This window comes from Erpetoichthys calabaricus, chromosome 6, assembly GCF_900747795.2.
Source record: "Erpetoichthys calabaricus chromosome 6, fErpCal1.3, whole genome shotgun sequence".
NCBI lineage: Eukaryota > Metazoa > Chordata > Cladistia > Polypteriformes > Polypteridae > Erpetoichthys > Erpetoichthys calabaricus.
Genome location: NC_041399.2, coordinates 150,536,468 through 150,555,255, shown reverse-complemented (window position 1 = coordinate 150,555,255; position 18,788 = coordinate 150,536,468). Strand labels below are relative to the sequence as shown.

The 18,788-nt window shown below is 37.9% G+C and overlaps 1 protein-coding gene across 1 annotated transcript in view; it reads right to left on the bottom strand.

Moving 5' to 3' along the window:
• gmds (GDP-mannose 4,6-dehydratase) overlaps window positions 1–18,788 on the bottom strand; it is a 479,963-nt gene that overhangs the window by 262,596 nt on the left and 198,579 nt on the right. Inside the window, exon 3 of the mRNA XM_051928781.1 lies at window positions 2,760–2,847. Coding sequence (XP_051784741.1) covers window positions 2,760–2,847 — 88 coding nt within the window. The remainder of the gene's footprint in view (window positions 1–2,759; window positions 2,848–18,788) is intronic.

The window sequence follows — 18,788 nt, the reverse complement described above, 5'->3', positions numbered from 1 at the left end:
TCACATACAGGAACAGTAGTAACTAATGGATTCAAAGTTGAAGCACTCTTTGATTCTGGCAGCAACATTTCCATTGTTGATTGATGATATGTATTACTGCGACAACGGATAAAAGTAAAGACCAGTATTACATGCATACATGGCGAGGTCTGTAAATATGAAATCATCCAATGTTTCATCAGTTAGGGAGGATCACTGAAAAAATTCCCTGTGGCGGTCCTCCCCAAACCACCATTTCTGGTGATTCTGGGGCGGGACTGGTCTGAAAATAAATGCGGCATACTTCTGACTACTCCCAATCGACACTTGGGCCTAGTTAAAGATGGGGTTGACCCGACTCAAGCTGCCTCCTCGCCGCATAATCTGCCGGTGGAGAGAGATACGGAAGCCCAAGAAGGGGATGGGAGATTCCTGGTCCGTCACAGGATATGTCATCAACCTGCGCCTGCTGTCCTGCTGGGGACAGGAGGAACTGGGATCAGCTCCTCCCCCTCAAGCTCTTTGCCTATCGGGAAGTCCCACAAGCCTCTACGGGGTTCTCACCATATGGATTATTATACAGACGACAACCCAGGAGAATATTGGATATTTTGAAAGAAGGATGGGTGGCTCTTCCCTCTACCAATATGCAGTATTAGAATACATCACACAGTTACGCGATTGATTGGGGAAAATTCAACCTATTTTAAAAATTCATATGGAGGAGGCGTAAGCAGCACAGGCCCACTATTATGATTGTGGTACGACTCTCCGAGACTTCCAACCAGGGGATCGTGTCATGGTTTTGTTTCCTATCTCCCATTCTAAATTACTTGCCCATTGGCAAGGCCCTTATGAAATTAAGGAGAGAAAAGGGCTCGTCGATTATTTGGTGAAAAAACCCAATCGTTGACCGAACAAGTAGGTTTACCATGTGAACTTGCTGAAGCTGTGGAAGGAAAGGAATCCAGATCCCTTCTCCGCTCAGCCCCGCTCATTCTCTGCTCACACTAACACCCTTAATTTTGGAGCGGAATTAAATTCCAGACAGAGACGGAAGCTTGAAACAGCTATCCTGTCCATCCCGGAGGTAGTGAGCGAAAAGCCAGGAAGGACCTCTCTGATTGCGCACAACAAAGTGACAGAGCCCGGGGTTAACATTCAAAAGCGCCCCTATAGACTTCCTGAGGCAAAGAAAGTAGAAGTTTAGCTTGAAATCAAGTGCATGCTGGAACTAGGTGTGATAGAGGAAAGTTATAGTCCCTGGTCCAGTCAGATTGTCTTGGTTTGTAAGCCTGATAGCAGTTGGAGGTTTTGCAATGACTTCCGTCGACTTAATCAGGTCTCCCAATTTGATGCTTATCTGATGCCTCAAGTGGACAACCTCCTCGATATGCTTGGTCAGGCGAAATTTTTGACCACACTTGATATGACAAAGGGGTACTGGCAAATTCCTTTAACAGACTCCGCAAAGGTCAAGACTACATTTAGCACCCCTAGCGGACACTGGTTGTATCACATCCTTCATTTTGGGTTACACAGGGCACCTGCGACTTTCCAACGTCAGGTGGATAAAGTGCTCCGTCCCCATAATGCATATAGTGAAGACATCACTTATGGTTCCGGCGCCTCTGAAGACGTCACTTCTGGTCCTGGAGCTTGTGATGGAGACGTCACTTCCTCCACCGGCCTTTAAAGCCGCCATCTTACCTCCTCATATTCAGTTCTATTTTGGACTCAGTATTGTGAAACTTTAACCTTTTCAAGACAGGGCATATTATACGGGTGGCTGCCCCAAACCTTTACGATGTCTGTTGGTCATTTTTCTGACAACTTCCATTTGGGGATGGGAGGGTCTATCCACAGAAATGCCCATTGACTTATAATGCTCTGCAAGCTCCGATATTTTCAGTGTCCTTTCTCTTTAAAATGACTTGTGATATTATTTTCTCATAAAGAAAAAAAATGTAATCATGAATATATTTACATACATATTTATTGTTGTTGAGGGCTTATAAAAATATTTAAATTACTTAATAGTAGAAGTCATTTCTGATTTCTTCTTCAAAAGGAAGACAAACATTTTACAGTGCTGTTCTTTAATGCATAGCAACATAATTTCCATGAAATTCAATTTAATGATATTCATACAATTAAAAGACAACCAGGATCAACAATTCTGAACTGTCAATAACCAACACTTTTAACACAAGCACACTTGGCCACATTCATTAAATAACTGCAGAAAAATTCTGAAGATGAAGTTTTTGCATCCCACAGATTGTTGGTAAGCATTGGAATCTGGTAGCCTGGTCTTTAATAAACTAAGCAATTTAACTGAGGGATGGAAAGTCAATAGATTGTAAGAAGGGTACTGGATTTAATTCATTAATGTATTATTAAAATAATGTATATTTATTAAGGGCATCAATTTAAATATAATATATATTTTTAACACGTTTAGTAAATTTGTTTTTTTACACTGCCAACTTAAATGTTTTTCTACTATTCCTTCCATTTTATAGCCATAGGCTGCTTTAAAAGCTGGTCATGAGACAATTTAAATTTGTACCAAAATGTACTGCAAAACACATATCCACTCCATATTTCATTTATAAACCCTATCAAAATATACATCATTCTCAGCTTATACCCTACTCTATTTGCACTCTTATCCCCCTAGATAGCCCTTTAGTCTGGGGTAAATAAGCAAACATACTTGGCAAAAAGTGGAATTTTTGCATTACCCCAACAGAAATAACTCAATAATAAATACATACTTCCTTCTGTATGGGTTTGAGGATCTTTGTATAGGTGTTCAATCCTTCCAGTATTAAATGAGCTAGATCTTCGTACAATGCCATGCACCTGGAAGAACATAAAAAAAATTAGACTAAAATGCCCAAAATAAAGATTATGTATTCTTATAGAGAATTGTCTCATTTATCTGTTGTCAGTCTTCTTGAAAAAACAGTACTCAAAAATCCACATTTATAGGTGTTCAAACACATTTACAAAATTTTCATTCTCTTCACCATTCCGTACTGCTCAGCCCAGGGCTTTCAGAGCTTATATATTTCCTGGTATGAACATCCTTTTCAGTGAAAATGTTCAGATTACTCAGTGCTGCTGGAATTGGCCAATATGACCAATAAACAAGTGATAAAGAATTGTCAGTTTTTAGTTGTACATTAGACGTAATCATTATCAGACAAGCTTAAACAGAGTCAGTTTCAAGTTACATAAATCTGTATATAACAAATAAATGAGACCATTGTAATTTTGTAATTACATCTAGCATGTTTATGGGCAATGTAGGAAACATATGAGTAAATGAGTCTAACTGAAGAAAGGTAGGTTGGGCAGAGCATAACAATATTCTTCAATGTTTTTTGTTAGGTCAGTGAGATTCCTCATATTTCTCATGCAAACCAGATAGTGTAAATGTCATAATGGTAAACATTTTGAATTTATTACATTTGTCAAAGATCACTGTCAGTATTTACTTATTGATTACACTAAATGTGAAAGTGTGTCACAGTAGAAGCAGTATATGAATTTGTAAAGATGACATAAAACTTACTTTTTGAGCTATTTTGAAAATCTACTTTAGTCTTGAAAAAGTTATTAAGTAGCTCTGAGAATATAGTGTAAAGCAGCACTAGGAATAGCATTGCATGCAATGGAGCTGGAGGTTTTCATCATAGTAATGAAGTAACTCTTAATGTAAACTGATCAACAGTATCCCAAAACAGCTGTTAAAGTGTTTCAGAACCCGCATAATTCATTTCACCTATCTGTGCTATCCACATAGAATCCACATAGGCATTCTTGAACACAATTTGAACATTTCTGGAATGAAGTTTGTGTGTGTGGGTGTCTGTAGCACACATACTATAACTCATGAACAAATCAACAAATCATAATCAAATCTTTAACTCTTTTTTACAGTCATAAAAGACTACTGATTTTGAATAAAACTGGGCTTGTGGAATTTTGTTTTACTGAACAAAATTTTTGAAAAGAACTTCTATTAAAAATTTGCAAAGAAAATATCTACAAAGATCTACTGTTTTCCAACACTTCATCCAAATTTGCAATTGTTTGTGACTCTGTAATCTCCTTTACATGTACTTTACAGAAAGGCCTGGCTAAGACACTGCAGTTGTAAAATGAACACTGATGATGGTTTAATTATTAAAAAATTAGGTACATAGGGCATATACTGTAAATGCTAAAGACAATGATCAAAGTATGGAAAAAGGCAAACTTCTATTAATGAAATTGATATGATTGACAGTGTTAAGCATTAAATGTTTACATTACACAAAAGAAAAAACAAATGGTCAGCAAAGTGGTAGTGCTGCTGCCTCACAGGAAGGAAACTGGAGTTCACATCCTGGGCGCATGAAGTTTGCATGTTCTCCCCTTATCCGCCTGTGTTTATTCTGGGTGGTCCAGTTTGCTCCCACGGTCAAGAGACATGCAGGTTAGCTGAATTGCTGAGTTAGCCCTGGAGTGTTGACACTGCAGTGGATTGGTATCTTATGCAAGGATTGTTCCTGCATTGCATCTGATGCTTGGGGGGATTGGCTCCAGCTGCACCATGACCCTGCTCTGGATAAGATGGAAAAAAGTATGGATGATAAATAAACTAAAATGGTTTGAAAATACTTTCAAAATTAGTTTTGAGAATTTCATTTTCAATTCAGTTTATTTTTGTATAGTGCTCTTCACTGAGCACAGGCTCATAGCGCAAAAAAACATATAAAGAGAAATCTCACTATATTTTAAGATAGTGTATTTTTATTTTAATGAAAGAGTAATTTTTTATATTAAATTCATCTATTTTCTGTTCCTACCTTATCTTTACCAAGGCTGAAAGAATATGATGGAAGTCGGATAGCAGAATGCCCATGACAAGAACTTTAGTAGCCAAGGATGTACACATGTACACATTGATGTGGAAACTGACACTTTTAGCAAATGTTTTAGTTATTTGTTAAATTCAGTAGGATTTTGTGAGATTGTCAAAGGCCCAACTCATAATCATAACCACACATTAGATTTAATTATAACTTACAAAATTGAAATTCAAAATTTAAATATTACTCCATTAAATGAAGTTATTTCCGATCACTACTTAATTACATTTGATTTAGTCCTGCCCTTGCCAACGCACTCACAGATTAAAACAAAGATAGTGTGACATCTAGATTGTTATTCTGCTTCAAAATTTATAGATACTTTGAGTAAATCGAGTATAATTGTGGAAAATCATTTAGATCAGGTAACATCAAATGTAAACGTGGAAAACAATTTAGATCAGCTAATATCATATTATAAGGTGACTTTGAGGGCAGCATGGTGGCGCAGTGGGTAGCACTGCTGCCACGCAATTAGGAGACCCGGGTTCGCTTCCTCCCTGCGTGCAGTTTGCATGTTCTCCCCGTGTCTGCGCGGGTTTCCTCCGGGTGCTCCAGTTTCCTCCCACAGTCCAAAGACATGCAGGTTAGGTGGATTGGCAATCCTAAATTGTCCCTAGTGTGTGCTTGGTGTGGGTGGGTGGGTGGGTGTGTGTGTGTGTGTGTGTGTGTGTATGTGCCCTGCGGTGGGCTGGTGCCCTGCCCAGGGTTTGTTTCCTGCCTTGCACCTGTGTTGGCTGGGATTGGCTCCAGCAGACCCCCGTGACCCTGTAGTTAGAATATAGCAGATTGGATAATGGATGGATAGAAAGTGACTTTGAGAGGTGCTCTGGATGCAGTGGCTCCCCTTAAAACAAAAGTGATCAAAGCACATAGAAACTCTCCCTGGTTTAATGAAAATACTGGAACTCTTAAATTAGAGTGTTGAAAGCTGGAGAGCAGATGGAGAACAATCTTTCAAATTGCATGGACAAAGAGTATTAAAAAATATAAAAAAGCTCTTTTTAAAGCTCGCTCAGAATACTGTTGTACAATAATAGATAGCAATAATAAAAATCCTCAGGTACTGTTTAGAACAGTGGCTAAATTAAAAAATGGGAATTCAGATCTACAGTGCAAAATACCAACAGATATTAGCAGTACAGACTTTATGAACTTCTTTAATGAGAAAATTAAAAATATAAGATCCCAGATCTCAGCATCACAGTACAAACCACATACTAGCTTAGCAGACCCTGTCTCATATTGCATTTAACACTTTAGTAATTTTAATCTTGTAACTGAGCAGGAAGTCTTAACTTTAATTTCTAAAATTAAACCCACTACATGTTCTCTAGATCCAGTGCCAACAAAACTAGTAAAAAGTTTAGTAAAAAGTAAAAAAGAATAGTACAATGGAGGTACTATTCTATTATTAACATTATCAATAGTTCATTATTGCATGGCAAAGTACCTGATGCACTAAAAGTGTCAGTCATTAAACCATTACTTAAAAAGTCAGACCTAGACCCACACATACTTAATAATTATAGACCTATTTCAAATGTACCCTTCCTCTCAAAAATAATAGAAAAAGTAGTTGCCAATCAGCTTCAGTCACCCCTTACGCATTACAATTTATTTGAGAGAAAAGCCAAGCAAAACTTGTACTACAATTTATTTGATAAATTCCAGTCTGATTTCCTCACTGGTTATAGTACAGAAACAGCACTAACGCGGGTTGTCAAAAACATTCTGATATCCTCTGATGAAGGAAACTCCACTGTAATTATGTTGTGTGACTTAAGCGCAGCAGTTGACACCATTGACCATTCTATTCTACTGCACAGGCTAGAAAATGATGTTGGGCTTACAGGCACCGTGCTCGCTTGGTTTAGTTCTTATTTATCAAATCGATTCCAATACGTACAGAAATGTGCTGACAGTACTCCATCATTATACACAGAAGTGAGATATGGTGTCCCACAGGGCTCAGTACTGGGACCTTTACTGTTTTCACTTTACATGTTTCCATTGGGATCTATCATTAAGAAACATAATGTTAATTTTCACTCGTATGCAGATGACACCCAGTTATACCTTTCATTTAGATAAAATTAAGTTTCTCCAATGTTGTCTTTAATTAGTTGTGTTAGTGAATTAAAGGAGTGGATGGATGAGAACTTCCTATCTTTAAACACCGATAAAACAGAGATGTTAATTATTGGAGGGAATAACGCTGATCACAACAATATTTTGTCATTATTTAACTCATTTGGAATCACCATTAATTTTACTGAATTAGACCACAATATAGACAGACAGACAGACAGACAGACAGACAATTAATCCCAAGGGGAAATTCACATTCTCCAGCAGCAGCATACTGATACCAAAAAAAAAAAAAAAAAAAAAAAAAAAAATATATTAAATTAAAGATTGATAGTAATGCAGGAAAAAAACAGACAATAACTTTTTATAATGTTAACGTTTACCCCCTCCCCCCCCCCCCCCCCCCCGGTGGAATTGAAGAGTCGCATAGTTTGGGGAGGAACGATCTTCTCAGTCTATCAGTGGAGCAGGACAGTGACAGCAGTCTGTCGCTGAAGCTGCTCTTCTGTCTGGAGATGACACTGTTTAGTGGATGCAGTGGATTCTCGATAATTGATAGGAGCCTGCTTAGCACCCGTCGCTCTGCCACAGATGTTAAACTGTCCAGCTCCGTGCCAACAATAGAGCCTGCCTTCCTCACCAGTTTGTCCAGGCGTGAGGCATCCTTCTTCTTAATGCTGCCTCCCCAGCACACCACCGCGTAGAAGAGGGTGCTCGCCACAACCATCTGATAGAACATCTGCAGCATCTTATTGCAGATGTTGAAGGATGCCAGCCTTCTAAGGAAGTATAACCGGCTCTGTCCTTTCTTACACAGAGCATCAGTATTGGAACAGTATCTAGGAGTTATCTTTGACTCTAGCATGTCATTTAAAGCGCACATTACAAAGTTGTCCAAATCATGTTTCTTCCATCTTAAAAATGTTGGGAAATTAAGACGCTTTCTAAATAAACAGGATTCTGAGAAATTAATTCATGCATTTATTTCTAGTAGGACTGACCACTGCAATGCGGTGTTCACTGGATGCTCAAATTGTTCTTTATGCAGCTAGTAAATCCAAAACGCTGCTGCAAGAATTATTACAAGAACAAGAAAATACAAACACATAACTCCAGTTCTTAAATCCTTACACTGGTTCCTGGTTAAGTTTAGGGCAGATTTCAAAATCCTCCTTTTAACATTAAATGGCCAAGGTCTGGCTTACTTGTCTGAACTTATCATGACTTACAAACCAGAGTGCACATTGAGATATCAAGATGCCGGTCTGCTTAAGATTCCAAGAATTAATAAAAAAACAGTGGGAGGTCGAGCTTTTAGTTACAGGGCCCCTAAACTGTGGAATGGTCTGCCTGCTACTATAAGAGATGCCCCTTCGGTCTCAGCTTTCAAATCCCAGCTGAAGACTCATTACTTCAGTTTAGCATATCCTGAATAAAGCTGCTGATTAACTGTACAGACTGATTCCACTGGTCAACAAGCATTTTGCTACTGGGATTCTTTCACCTGTACTTTAACAAATTTCACTTGCTGACTCCAAATCTGAAAACCGTTTTCATCCAACATGTCCTGTTTTTTTAGTTTCGATGTTCCAGGTCTTGGAAAACTAGGGTGACTGGACAGTAAAGGTGATGTATTTCAGCATTTAAGAAATAAGTTTGGTCTCAAGAAAAGAGAAGCCAAAATTAAAGGAAGGTGTTTTTGTTGGCCCTGAAATGAACTGATGCTTGACGATGAGTTCAAAAAGAAACTGAAGACAGCTGAATCAGCACCCTCATTCATGCAGGTTGTCCAGAATTTTCTTGACAAGCACAGAGCAGAGAATTATACTGAGCTTGTGAAGAATCTGCTGAAAATATATTAGCTTACGGGAGCCAGAATGTCACTGAAGACGCATTTTTTACATTCTCATCTAGACTTTTTTCCACCAAATCTAAGCGATGTCAGAGATGAGCAAGGGGAAAGATTTCATCAAGATATAAAGGTGATGGAAAACTGATATCAGGGAAAATTCACTCCGAATTTACCATGATGAGTGACTACAGTTGGTTCTTGCAAAGAGAGACAGATGTGCAGTACAAGCGCAAAAGCAAGTGCCTCCAACATTTTTGGGCACTCTGACCTCATAATTTATGAGGTAAATTGACATAAATATACTTTAACATGTCTCTGGTTTGTTTTCAGAATAAACACATCAAAACAATTTTGGTGGGACATAGTCCAAACTCCAGATATCGTGTTGATATATTATATTGGTATTCAAAAGTGTCAAAACGTCAATGATGTGTATTTCAAAAACCTGACGTGCTAGCTTAATTCCGATTTCATATATGTAACCAGTGTAAAAAACTTAATAAAGAGCTGCTCTGACGTTCTCAGAAGCAAACAAAAAATATTTTTTTGTAGACCAGTGTTTCTCTGTTGTTAGTCATTAGCACTAAAACATAAGTAACATGATAGTTATAATTTGCTACTAACCCTCACCTATTCTGTTTCTCTTCTCTGTGCTCAAATGTGGCACTTGGTGCCATGGCCCACCTGCCAAATTGTTTTGCCTGCCTAAAGTAAAGTTATCCCTGATGGAGGATTGCAGGAAACGTCGGGTAGAGGGGTGCTTTCATTGGATTGGCTGGCCCAGCACTGTCTCAGCTGTGGAATGGCCAATTGGGGTAGGCAGCTTGATCGCGGAGGTCTCCAGGACTCTAAACAAATCCAAATCATATTATGTGATATCATCTACTGTTAAATTCTGCTCTGTACTTGTAATATTTTTTATACTGTATTGAGGATTACTTGTGTTCTGTTCTGTGTATTGTATTGACCCCCTTCTTTTTGACACCCACTGCACGTCCAACCTACCTGGAAAGGGGTCTCTCTTTGAATTGCCTTTCCCAAGATTTCTTCCATTTTTTCCCTACAAGGGTTTTTTTTGGAAGTTTTTCCTTGTCTTCTTAGAGAGTCATGGCTGGGGGGCTATCAAGAGGCAGGACCTGTTAAACCCCATTGCGGCACGTCTTGTGTGATTTTGGGCTATACAAAAATAAATTGTATTGTTTTGTATTGTAAGGACAAGATGGAATATTATCACAGGACACATTTAAACATAGACCAACATTAGGCCAAACTGGACCTGGAGTTCTATCTGAAAAAATGTTTTCTAGGGTGTGAAGGTTAACTGGAGTTTACAGAGGAAACTCACAAGGAAAATATTAAATTCCATCCAGAATTCCATCTAGAAGCAGAACCATGGCTCTGTTATTCTGAAGCAGCTGTTTTTCCACCATGTTTCCATTCCACCCCATTTCAAAAATGACTTAAGCAAAGTAAAAACCAGAAGCAGTATCCAATCAAGTCTGTCAGGCTCTTCATTATATAAAAGAAAGCTTACAAGTATATATTGGGATTTAATAGGTAAATGTATATTCTACATTAAATTTAATAGAGTGAGGGAGAATTGGAAATTCATCTTTTGCCTTTATCTTATATAGCTGAAATTTCCTGCTGTGGGAAAATGTCTTGAGTACATTTCATTTAGAAATGGATGGGGTGTATCATCTGACACTCCAGAACATCTGTGTGTATCTGGTAAGGTCTGCTATCCTAACCAGAGAAACATTTTCTGTAAGAGATTTAAAAAAGGAGGGGGTGGCATTTATTATCATTTCAATATCAATACTCAAATTGTGAGCTTGTGGTATGTGCTTTTAACAGTTAACTTTTTTTTATTTTCAATATTTTGTAATACTTTTCCATCTGTTGTTTAGCAGTCTTACTGTAGTTATACTCATTAATAGTTCTAGGGTAAGAATCTAATAAACTTAGGCCAAACAGAAAAAAAAAGATCTTTGCTGCTTTTGTTTAAGGTAGATATGATACTCTGTGTTTACCAGATTGACTAATATTACCACACCTAACAACAAAGGGTAGGGAAATATACAGAAAAAATATCTAAAATGAAATCTAATGCACTTTGAGTTTTTTTTTATTTCCAAACTGATTTAAAACAAACAATATCTTCAAAAAATTATTTTTAATCTTTTTTTTTTTTTAACTTTACGAATTGGTGATACAGTACACTTCAGGAAGATAAGACAAAAAATATTTCCCGCAAACACAAGCATCAGTGCTTTAAAGTATTCTGGATGGATGTTCCAGCCTACCCTAACATATCCTTTGTCAGTAGCTTATTGTTCTCACCGTGCTCTTGAAGACTGTCATCAGGGAACTGTGTTTCCACAAACAAATTCACAGCCACAAATGATGAACCTTAAAAGAAAATTTCAATGTCCGCAAAGAACTGCTGGAAAACAAATAAACCAGACTGGCATGGGAGTGTGACAGAAAGATGTTAAGTGCAAGTGTGAGAGAAAATGGCTCAAATATACTGTAAAAAGGTATTTAGACCATACTTTCAATCCTTGCATTATAATAATATCCACTACTCTTGACATATACAGTTGGTGAGTAAACTAATAGAAAAAATGAAGTGCATATAAATGAATAAAGACACATTCGATTGAAGAAGGTGAAGATACTTTTTCATTTAGAAAATAAATGTCTTAGAATTTAAACATTTAATGTTTCAGATATTTAATTTTGCTAAAATACCATACACATGTAAGGTATATGGTTGCCTGGGGTGTTACAGTAAATTTGTGCCAATACCTCACACCACCACAGTATTGAGTTTTAATTGAGACACATACACTGTTTTTGTGAGGACTATTTGTTCTCCTTTTACTCCACACCTTATAGATATGCAAGACAGATAGGTTATGGATTTTGTAATTATTCCTGTTTGAATAAGTGAGGATTTATGAATGAGCACACCCAGCTCATAGTGGATGCCCTCCTCAAGATCGCTTCCTGCCTTGTGTCTGATGTTGCAGGAATACACTCTAGCTCTCTGTGACCCTGTATCAAAATACAGATTTTATATGAACATTGCAAGAACATTTAACATTATACAAAGTTATTGTCTGTTTTTCACCTGCATTATTATCTTTCTTTAATTTAATATTATTTATTGTATCAGTATGCTGCTGCTGGAGAATGTGAATTTCCCATTGGGATTAATAAAGTATCTATCTATCTATCTATCTATCTATCTATTCATCCTCCAGGAACTGCCTGCATACTCTCACTACATGAGGTCGGGTATTGTCATGCACCAGGAGGAACCCAGGACCCACTGCACCAGCATAGGGTCTGACAATGGGTCCAAGGACTTCATTCCAATACCTAATGGCAGTCAAGGTGCCGTTGTCTAGCCTGTAGAGGTCCATGTGTCCCTCCATGGATATGCCTCCCCAGACCATCACTGACCCACCACCAAAGCGGTCATGCTGAACGATATTACAGGCAGCATAACATTCTTCATGGCTTCTCCAGATCCTTTCACATCTGTCACATGTGCTCAGGGTGAACCTGCTGTCATCTGTGAAAAGCAAAGGGCACCAGTGGTGGACCTGCCAATTCTGGTATTCAATGGAAAATGCCAATCAAGCTCCACAGTGCCGGGCAGTGAACACAGGGCCCACTAGAGGATGTTGGGCCCTCAGGTCACCCTCATGAAGTCTGTTTCTGATTGTTTGGTCAGAGACATTCATACCAGTGGCCTGCTGGAGGTCATTTTGTAGGGCTCTGGCAGTGCTCACCCTGTTCCTCCTTGCGCAAAGGAGCAGATACTGGTCCTGCTGATGAGTTAACGACATTCTAGGCCCCTGTCCAGCTCTCCTAGAGTAACTGCCTGTCTCCTGGAATCTCCTCCATGCCATTGAGACTGTGCTGGGAGACATAGCAAACCTTCTGGCAATGCCACGTATTGATGTGCCATCCTGGAGAAGTTGGACTGCCTGTGCAACCTCTGTAGGGTCCAGGTATCGCCTCATGCTACCAGTAGTGACGCTGACCGTAGCCAAATGCAAAACTAGTAAAAACAGTCAGAAAAGATGAGGAGGGAAAAATGTCAGATGCCTCCACCTGTTAAACGATTCCTGTTTTCGGATTTATCTCATTATTGCCCCTCTAGTGCACTTGTTGTTAAATTCATTAATACAAAAGCAGCTGAAACTGATGAACAACCCCCTCTACTATTTAACTGACCTGATCAATATCCCAGACGTTTCATTGACTTGATGCTACACTCTGATTAAAAAGTGTTCCTTCACTTTTTTTGAGCAGTTTATATTAAACCAGTCTCTGGGCATTTTTCCTATTTCAAATTTTGCCTGATAAATATTTATATGGTTAGAAATAAAGCAGGCCCAATTAAAGACTATATACTAAATACTGATTTCTGCTCACATATTGAAACCTGGCTTAATAACTCGGACATTATTTTCCCATTTCAAGTATGCATTGAATGCTTTATCCTCTACCACAAATTACTTTAAAAATCTGTAATATTATACACTTTGAGGTGTAAGACGTGGACAAACTTGCTGGTACCCCTCCACAATAAAAGAAGAACCCACAATTCTCTCTGAAATAACTAGAAACTGACAAAAGTAAATGGAATCCTTAATTGTTTATTCCTTATTTAACAAAAATCAGACTTGGCTTTAGAGCTTTGATTCAACAGAATATTTCAAATAATAGCAGAAATGAAAATGGCAAGGATAACAATGATGGGACCCTTAACCAAATATTTTATTGTTCGACATTTAGGGGCAATCACTGCAAACAACTGATTCCTGTAGCTCTCAGTGAGACTTTCTTCCCTTTGCTTTCTCTGGTCTATGTTCAGTGTGGGACACATGATAATGCCAAACAGTACAGTGACTACTTTGCTCATTTAAATAGACTGAAATGACTAATTATTTGATTTTAGACGTGTGATATTTTATAACAAAAAAAAGCTAATTTGAAAAATGATTCTAATCCAGGTATTTATGATCTTTTCTAGGGGCACTAACAAATGTGTCCAGGCTATTTTAAAATATCTTTGTAGAAAAAGCAATACTTTAACTTTTTTCACACTTGCTTTGGTTTATTCGATGATATATCAAAGGCATGAAGATACATGGGACAATTGCTTTTCATTTAATCATCAATCACTTTTCAGGAGGCATACAGCTCTTTTTCATTGAGCTGTATGGGCACTTACAAATTTGTCCACATCTGTTGTCAGATGATGTTGCCAGAGATGAACTTATGAATATATTGTGCCTATATAAATGTAATGAATTATTATTATTATTATTATTATTATCCCATCTTCGTTGTCAAGTTACATATAGTAAATATATTTACATATTCTGGAAAAGCACTTCAGAGCCATCTTCAAACAAAAATAATATCAAGGTGATTATAACAGGTGAAACAGGAGGTTTATCATAACAAAACATAATGAGAAATGTAAAGGTTTATGTTACTAGTGACAAACAAAAGAAGTGCAAACAAAAACTGTAAAGCCACTTTGGATTTCTCTACACATGTGTCTATTGAATGGGGTGGCTGTTTACGTGCATTCCTTTTTGATACCTTCACTCAAGTCTCCTCCTGGTCTCACTCTCTGTCTGTCTATAGACAGTTGAGTGCACACCTCTAAGAATACTCCCACTTCCACACTCCCTGCACGTTTATCTCAAAGGAGACTTTAAGGTCTAGCTAAGAATCACCTCTGGTTTAAGCTCCCCAACCATTTCAATATTTAGGATTACCCCTCTGACACTCCTGGGGCTACTTGTTTATCTATTAATTAATTGCTTCAAATAGTTAAAATAATGGATTAATAATAAAAACTTGTTTTCAAACACAGAATAAAACTGAAACTCTGCAGTAAGAAAGAAGATACTTAACTGTGAAAGAATATTTGCTTTAAAAAAATGATCAAGCTTTAGTATAATATTTACACTGATTAATTATTGTATATACACACTACTTCAGTTATTTAATGTATACTTTTCCAGCAATGAAATGACAAAATGATAGTATTTTCTTACAAAAAAAGACTAGATAAGTTTAATTTATTTCAAAGCTGTTCAAACCATTCTGGTGTCAGTAAATTCAAAGTGAGGCCAAAGGACTTATTTCTCAAATCATGAATGTCCTAAAATCAAAGATCTAGTTTGGCTCCCAGTTAAGTTTACTGCGATTGTCAACCTACTTCTTCTGACATACACTGTAAAGCTTTAAAAGGAACTGGCACCATTTTATAGCAAATCTTGTTAATGTGTACATTTCTATGGACACATTACGTTCTTAGTAAGGTAGATTTCCTACTTAAGAGTCAGAAGGTACATAAAAATGCTGTATAAGGTAAATCTTTTAACTAAAGGCACCTTAAACATCAAAGTGATCTGCCTAGTATCATAAGGAATGCCCAGTTGGTATCAACCTTTAAATTCAGGTTGAAGGCTCACTACTTAAGTCTATTGTACCCTTGTTAAGTAAGAGCTGCAGATTAAGTTCTTCATAATGGAGTTTCATTTTTCTTAAATAAAATAGTGTCAAATTAATACACCTGTTCATGGAGTAAGACAGCACAATGAATATGAACTTTAGACCAGTGGTTTTCAAGTTTAGTCCTGGGGTCCCTAATAGCTGAAGGTTTATGATGCAACCATTTTCATAATCATTGACTCTTTATACCTATAATTGAACCACCCCTTTTTTTTCTTTCTCTTATTTTACATTCAGAAATTTACAGCTTTCTTTAAATTCACATTTATAAGAAATATATTTTTGAGTTTCTTTCTATGTGCTTTTTCTGTGGAGCTAGTTCTTTTATTTGTATTTAATTATTGACAGTTAATGATGAGCACACTAGACACCAGTACATACAACACTAAATGCCAAAGGACAGCTATTTCACTGTTACCCACTTGGATGTTTATTATTAACTAACAAAGTAAATAGACAGAACATTTTAAAAACGAAAAAACAAAAATAATGAATATTTACCCATTAAATACACACATTCTTGCTTCATTTTGCATTTAGCATATCTAATTTTTAATCTGTACATTGATAAAAAAATAACTGGAAATTACCAGTTTATTTAATTAAGACAGGAGTCCAAATAATAGAATAATTTTTGTTGGGGTCCCCAGGACTAAACCTGAGAACCAGTGCTTTACACATTAACAATTTATGGCATAATGCAGGGGTGGGCACAGTCATTCCTGGAGGGCCGCAGTGGCCGCAGGTTTTTGTTCCAACCCAGTTGCTTAATTAGAAAACAATCCTTGCCAATAATTTCATTTCATGGCTTGTTAGTGCTTTAACTCTGCTATGTCAAGTCATTTTCATATCCTAGATTTTTTTATCTAAATACTTTGAAGTGTAAAACAGATGGGTAATTCTCAGTCCTTCACTTTTTTCTCTTCTCTTTCCTTCCAAGTATTTAATTAAACCAAATAGTGCATGATAAATACACACAGGTGTAAAGGGTAACAAGCAAAATGGATAACTGCTGGTTCCATTTGCATCTTATTGCTAATAAGGAGCAATTAAAAACCGAGAATGCAGCTGTTTAAGACTTAAATAAGCAATAAGGGTTCAAAATCTTAACGAGGGAGATAACTAAAATGAAGCAGAAGTGTTTCTAGAGCAATAAGTGCTTCTTATTAAGCAATTGGGTTGGAACAAAAACCTGCAGCCACTGCGGCCCTCCACCATCACCAGCACGCTCAACAACAGTTATGAATTTCAAAATTTGATCTGTAACATTGCCCAGTGTCCAAAGACGTTTGGGCTGTCAGTTGGCTTAGATAAGGTTGGTGGTGTGTGTACAAAGGGCATGGACGTAATCAGTGCAAGCGTATGACCCGCACTTACTGGGTATTCCTTGTTCATGAGGAACAATTGCAAGCCCCGGTCTACAGCACGAATGGGGTTCAACGGCCAACCCACGTCTCTCGCCACCAAGTAGACACACGTTGATCCATTCAGTGTAGCGCGCGTGCAGTACGGGACATCCAAGGGCATCACAGACCTGTTAATGCTCAATTTCACGCATAATTATTTATCGATGGCTAAACACTTCCGGAAAGACACAGTTGTCTAAAAGGGGTGGGTTTGAGGATACAACAGTAAGTGAATGAAAAGATGGAACTCTGGAGAGAGCAACATACAACACAATAGCGAACCCGCGGCATAGCATACACTGCATAATTATTTACTGATGGCTGAATACTTCTGGAAAGACACAGTTGTCTAAAAGGGGTGGGTTTGAGGATACAACAGTAAGTGAATGAAAAGATGGAACTCTGGAGAGAGCAACATATAATTGTCCGTGACTGAAGACTGGTTTTGGCAGATACAGGCATATCTTTTTGAAAGTTTGGCCCTGTGCCTTATTAATTGTCATCGCAAAGGCCAATCTAACAGTGTAAAAGGTAAAAGGCAAATTTGAATCTGACGGGGTCAGGCATATCCGGGGAATAAGGACAGTTTGTGAGGTAGCAGCTGTGATAGTTTTACACTCCAGTACATTGTGGTGAATGCTGGTAACAGACAGTCTAGTGCCATTACAAAGACCTTTTGCAGGCAGGGGGTTTCTGAGAAGCATGATAACGGATCCAATTTTAATTTTGAGTTTATGCAGAGGCATGCCAGTGGGAGTAAGACTATTAAGAAATTCCTCGGGGAATGAAAGTTGATCTGCAGGATCGTCTGTGACGATGGAGTCCACGCTCGTGAAAGTCACCTCATCGGTAGGGATAAGTTTCAGCACTTGTTCATTATGGTATAGCGAGTCTTTGTTGGTGACACTTAATATAGCTCGCGTGCTGAGTTGTTCCAAAGTGACAGTTGAGAAGTCGATGTCGCCATACAGTTGTTGAAAGGGATCAGAACTTAAAGGAAAACAATGTGAAGGCAATGTCACAGGTGTTCCGTTTTTCCCGTCTCCAACATCGAGGAGCCATTGTGCGAAATGTTATTGTTCAGGAAGAGCTCTCATATTTGTTGTCAGTGTAAGAACATGCATGTGACGCCACAAAGGGTGCTTGTTAATGCAGTGCTTCCCAACCTCTCCCAAACCATGGCACCTTTAGTGAAATCTTTTCAGCTAACGGCACCCCTTCACTCTGATATGTAACTACTCAAATTAACAATTTAATCTTAACTCATCAGTTGAGTAGAATGAGATTCTTATTTTTATAAGGCGTACCAACTACACATTTTTGCATTTACAAAGGTAACAAAAATAAATTGCCAGTAAACCAGTCTCAAATGAAAACGTTGCAATTTGCTTGGAACCATGGCTTCATTTGCAAGGATATCACCACACAACAAACATCGCGGGTGCTGAATACCTTTTTTGTCAACAAATGTAAACCCATAATTCAAGTAACTGTCCTGATAGTATTGTGTTTTCGTTTTTGCAACTTTACTGCTCCCCGCATTATCATTTTCATTGAGGTTGTTGATGCTGCTGTTGTTTTTACGTTTACGACTTTCGGCCATTTTCGGCGCAAAAAAAAAAAAAAAACAAACAGACAGCAGGAAGCAACGTCACTTACCCTGTGGCAAGTAAGTAAATTAAAGCTAATATTTATTAATTCGTCAGACTGCAGTTGAAATAGGATGCACGCTGGACTGTATTAAAGCACACTGGTAGCATGACTTCTTTAGTCTTGAGGTGTAACTGGTATTATTATTATCAGTTCAAATCAATTTTTTTTATGTTCTGACACCTGGCAACGGCACCCTTAGTCCGTGCTCACGGCATACCAGGGTGCCGCGGCACACGGGTTGAAAAGCACTGTGTTAATGCAACTAGCAACAGTAAGCGCGCGGGAGCCATGCATAATGATGGGGGAGTATTTATCGGAAACCTCCACCCA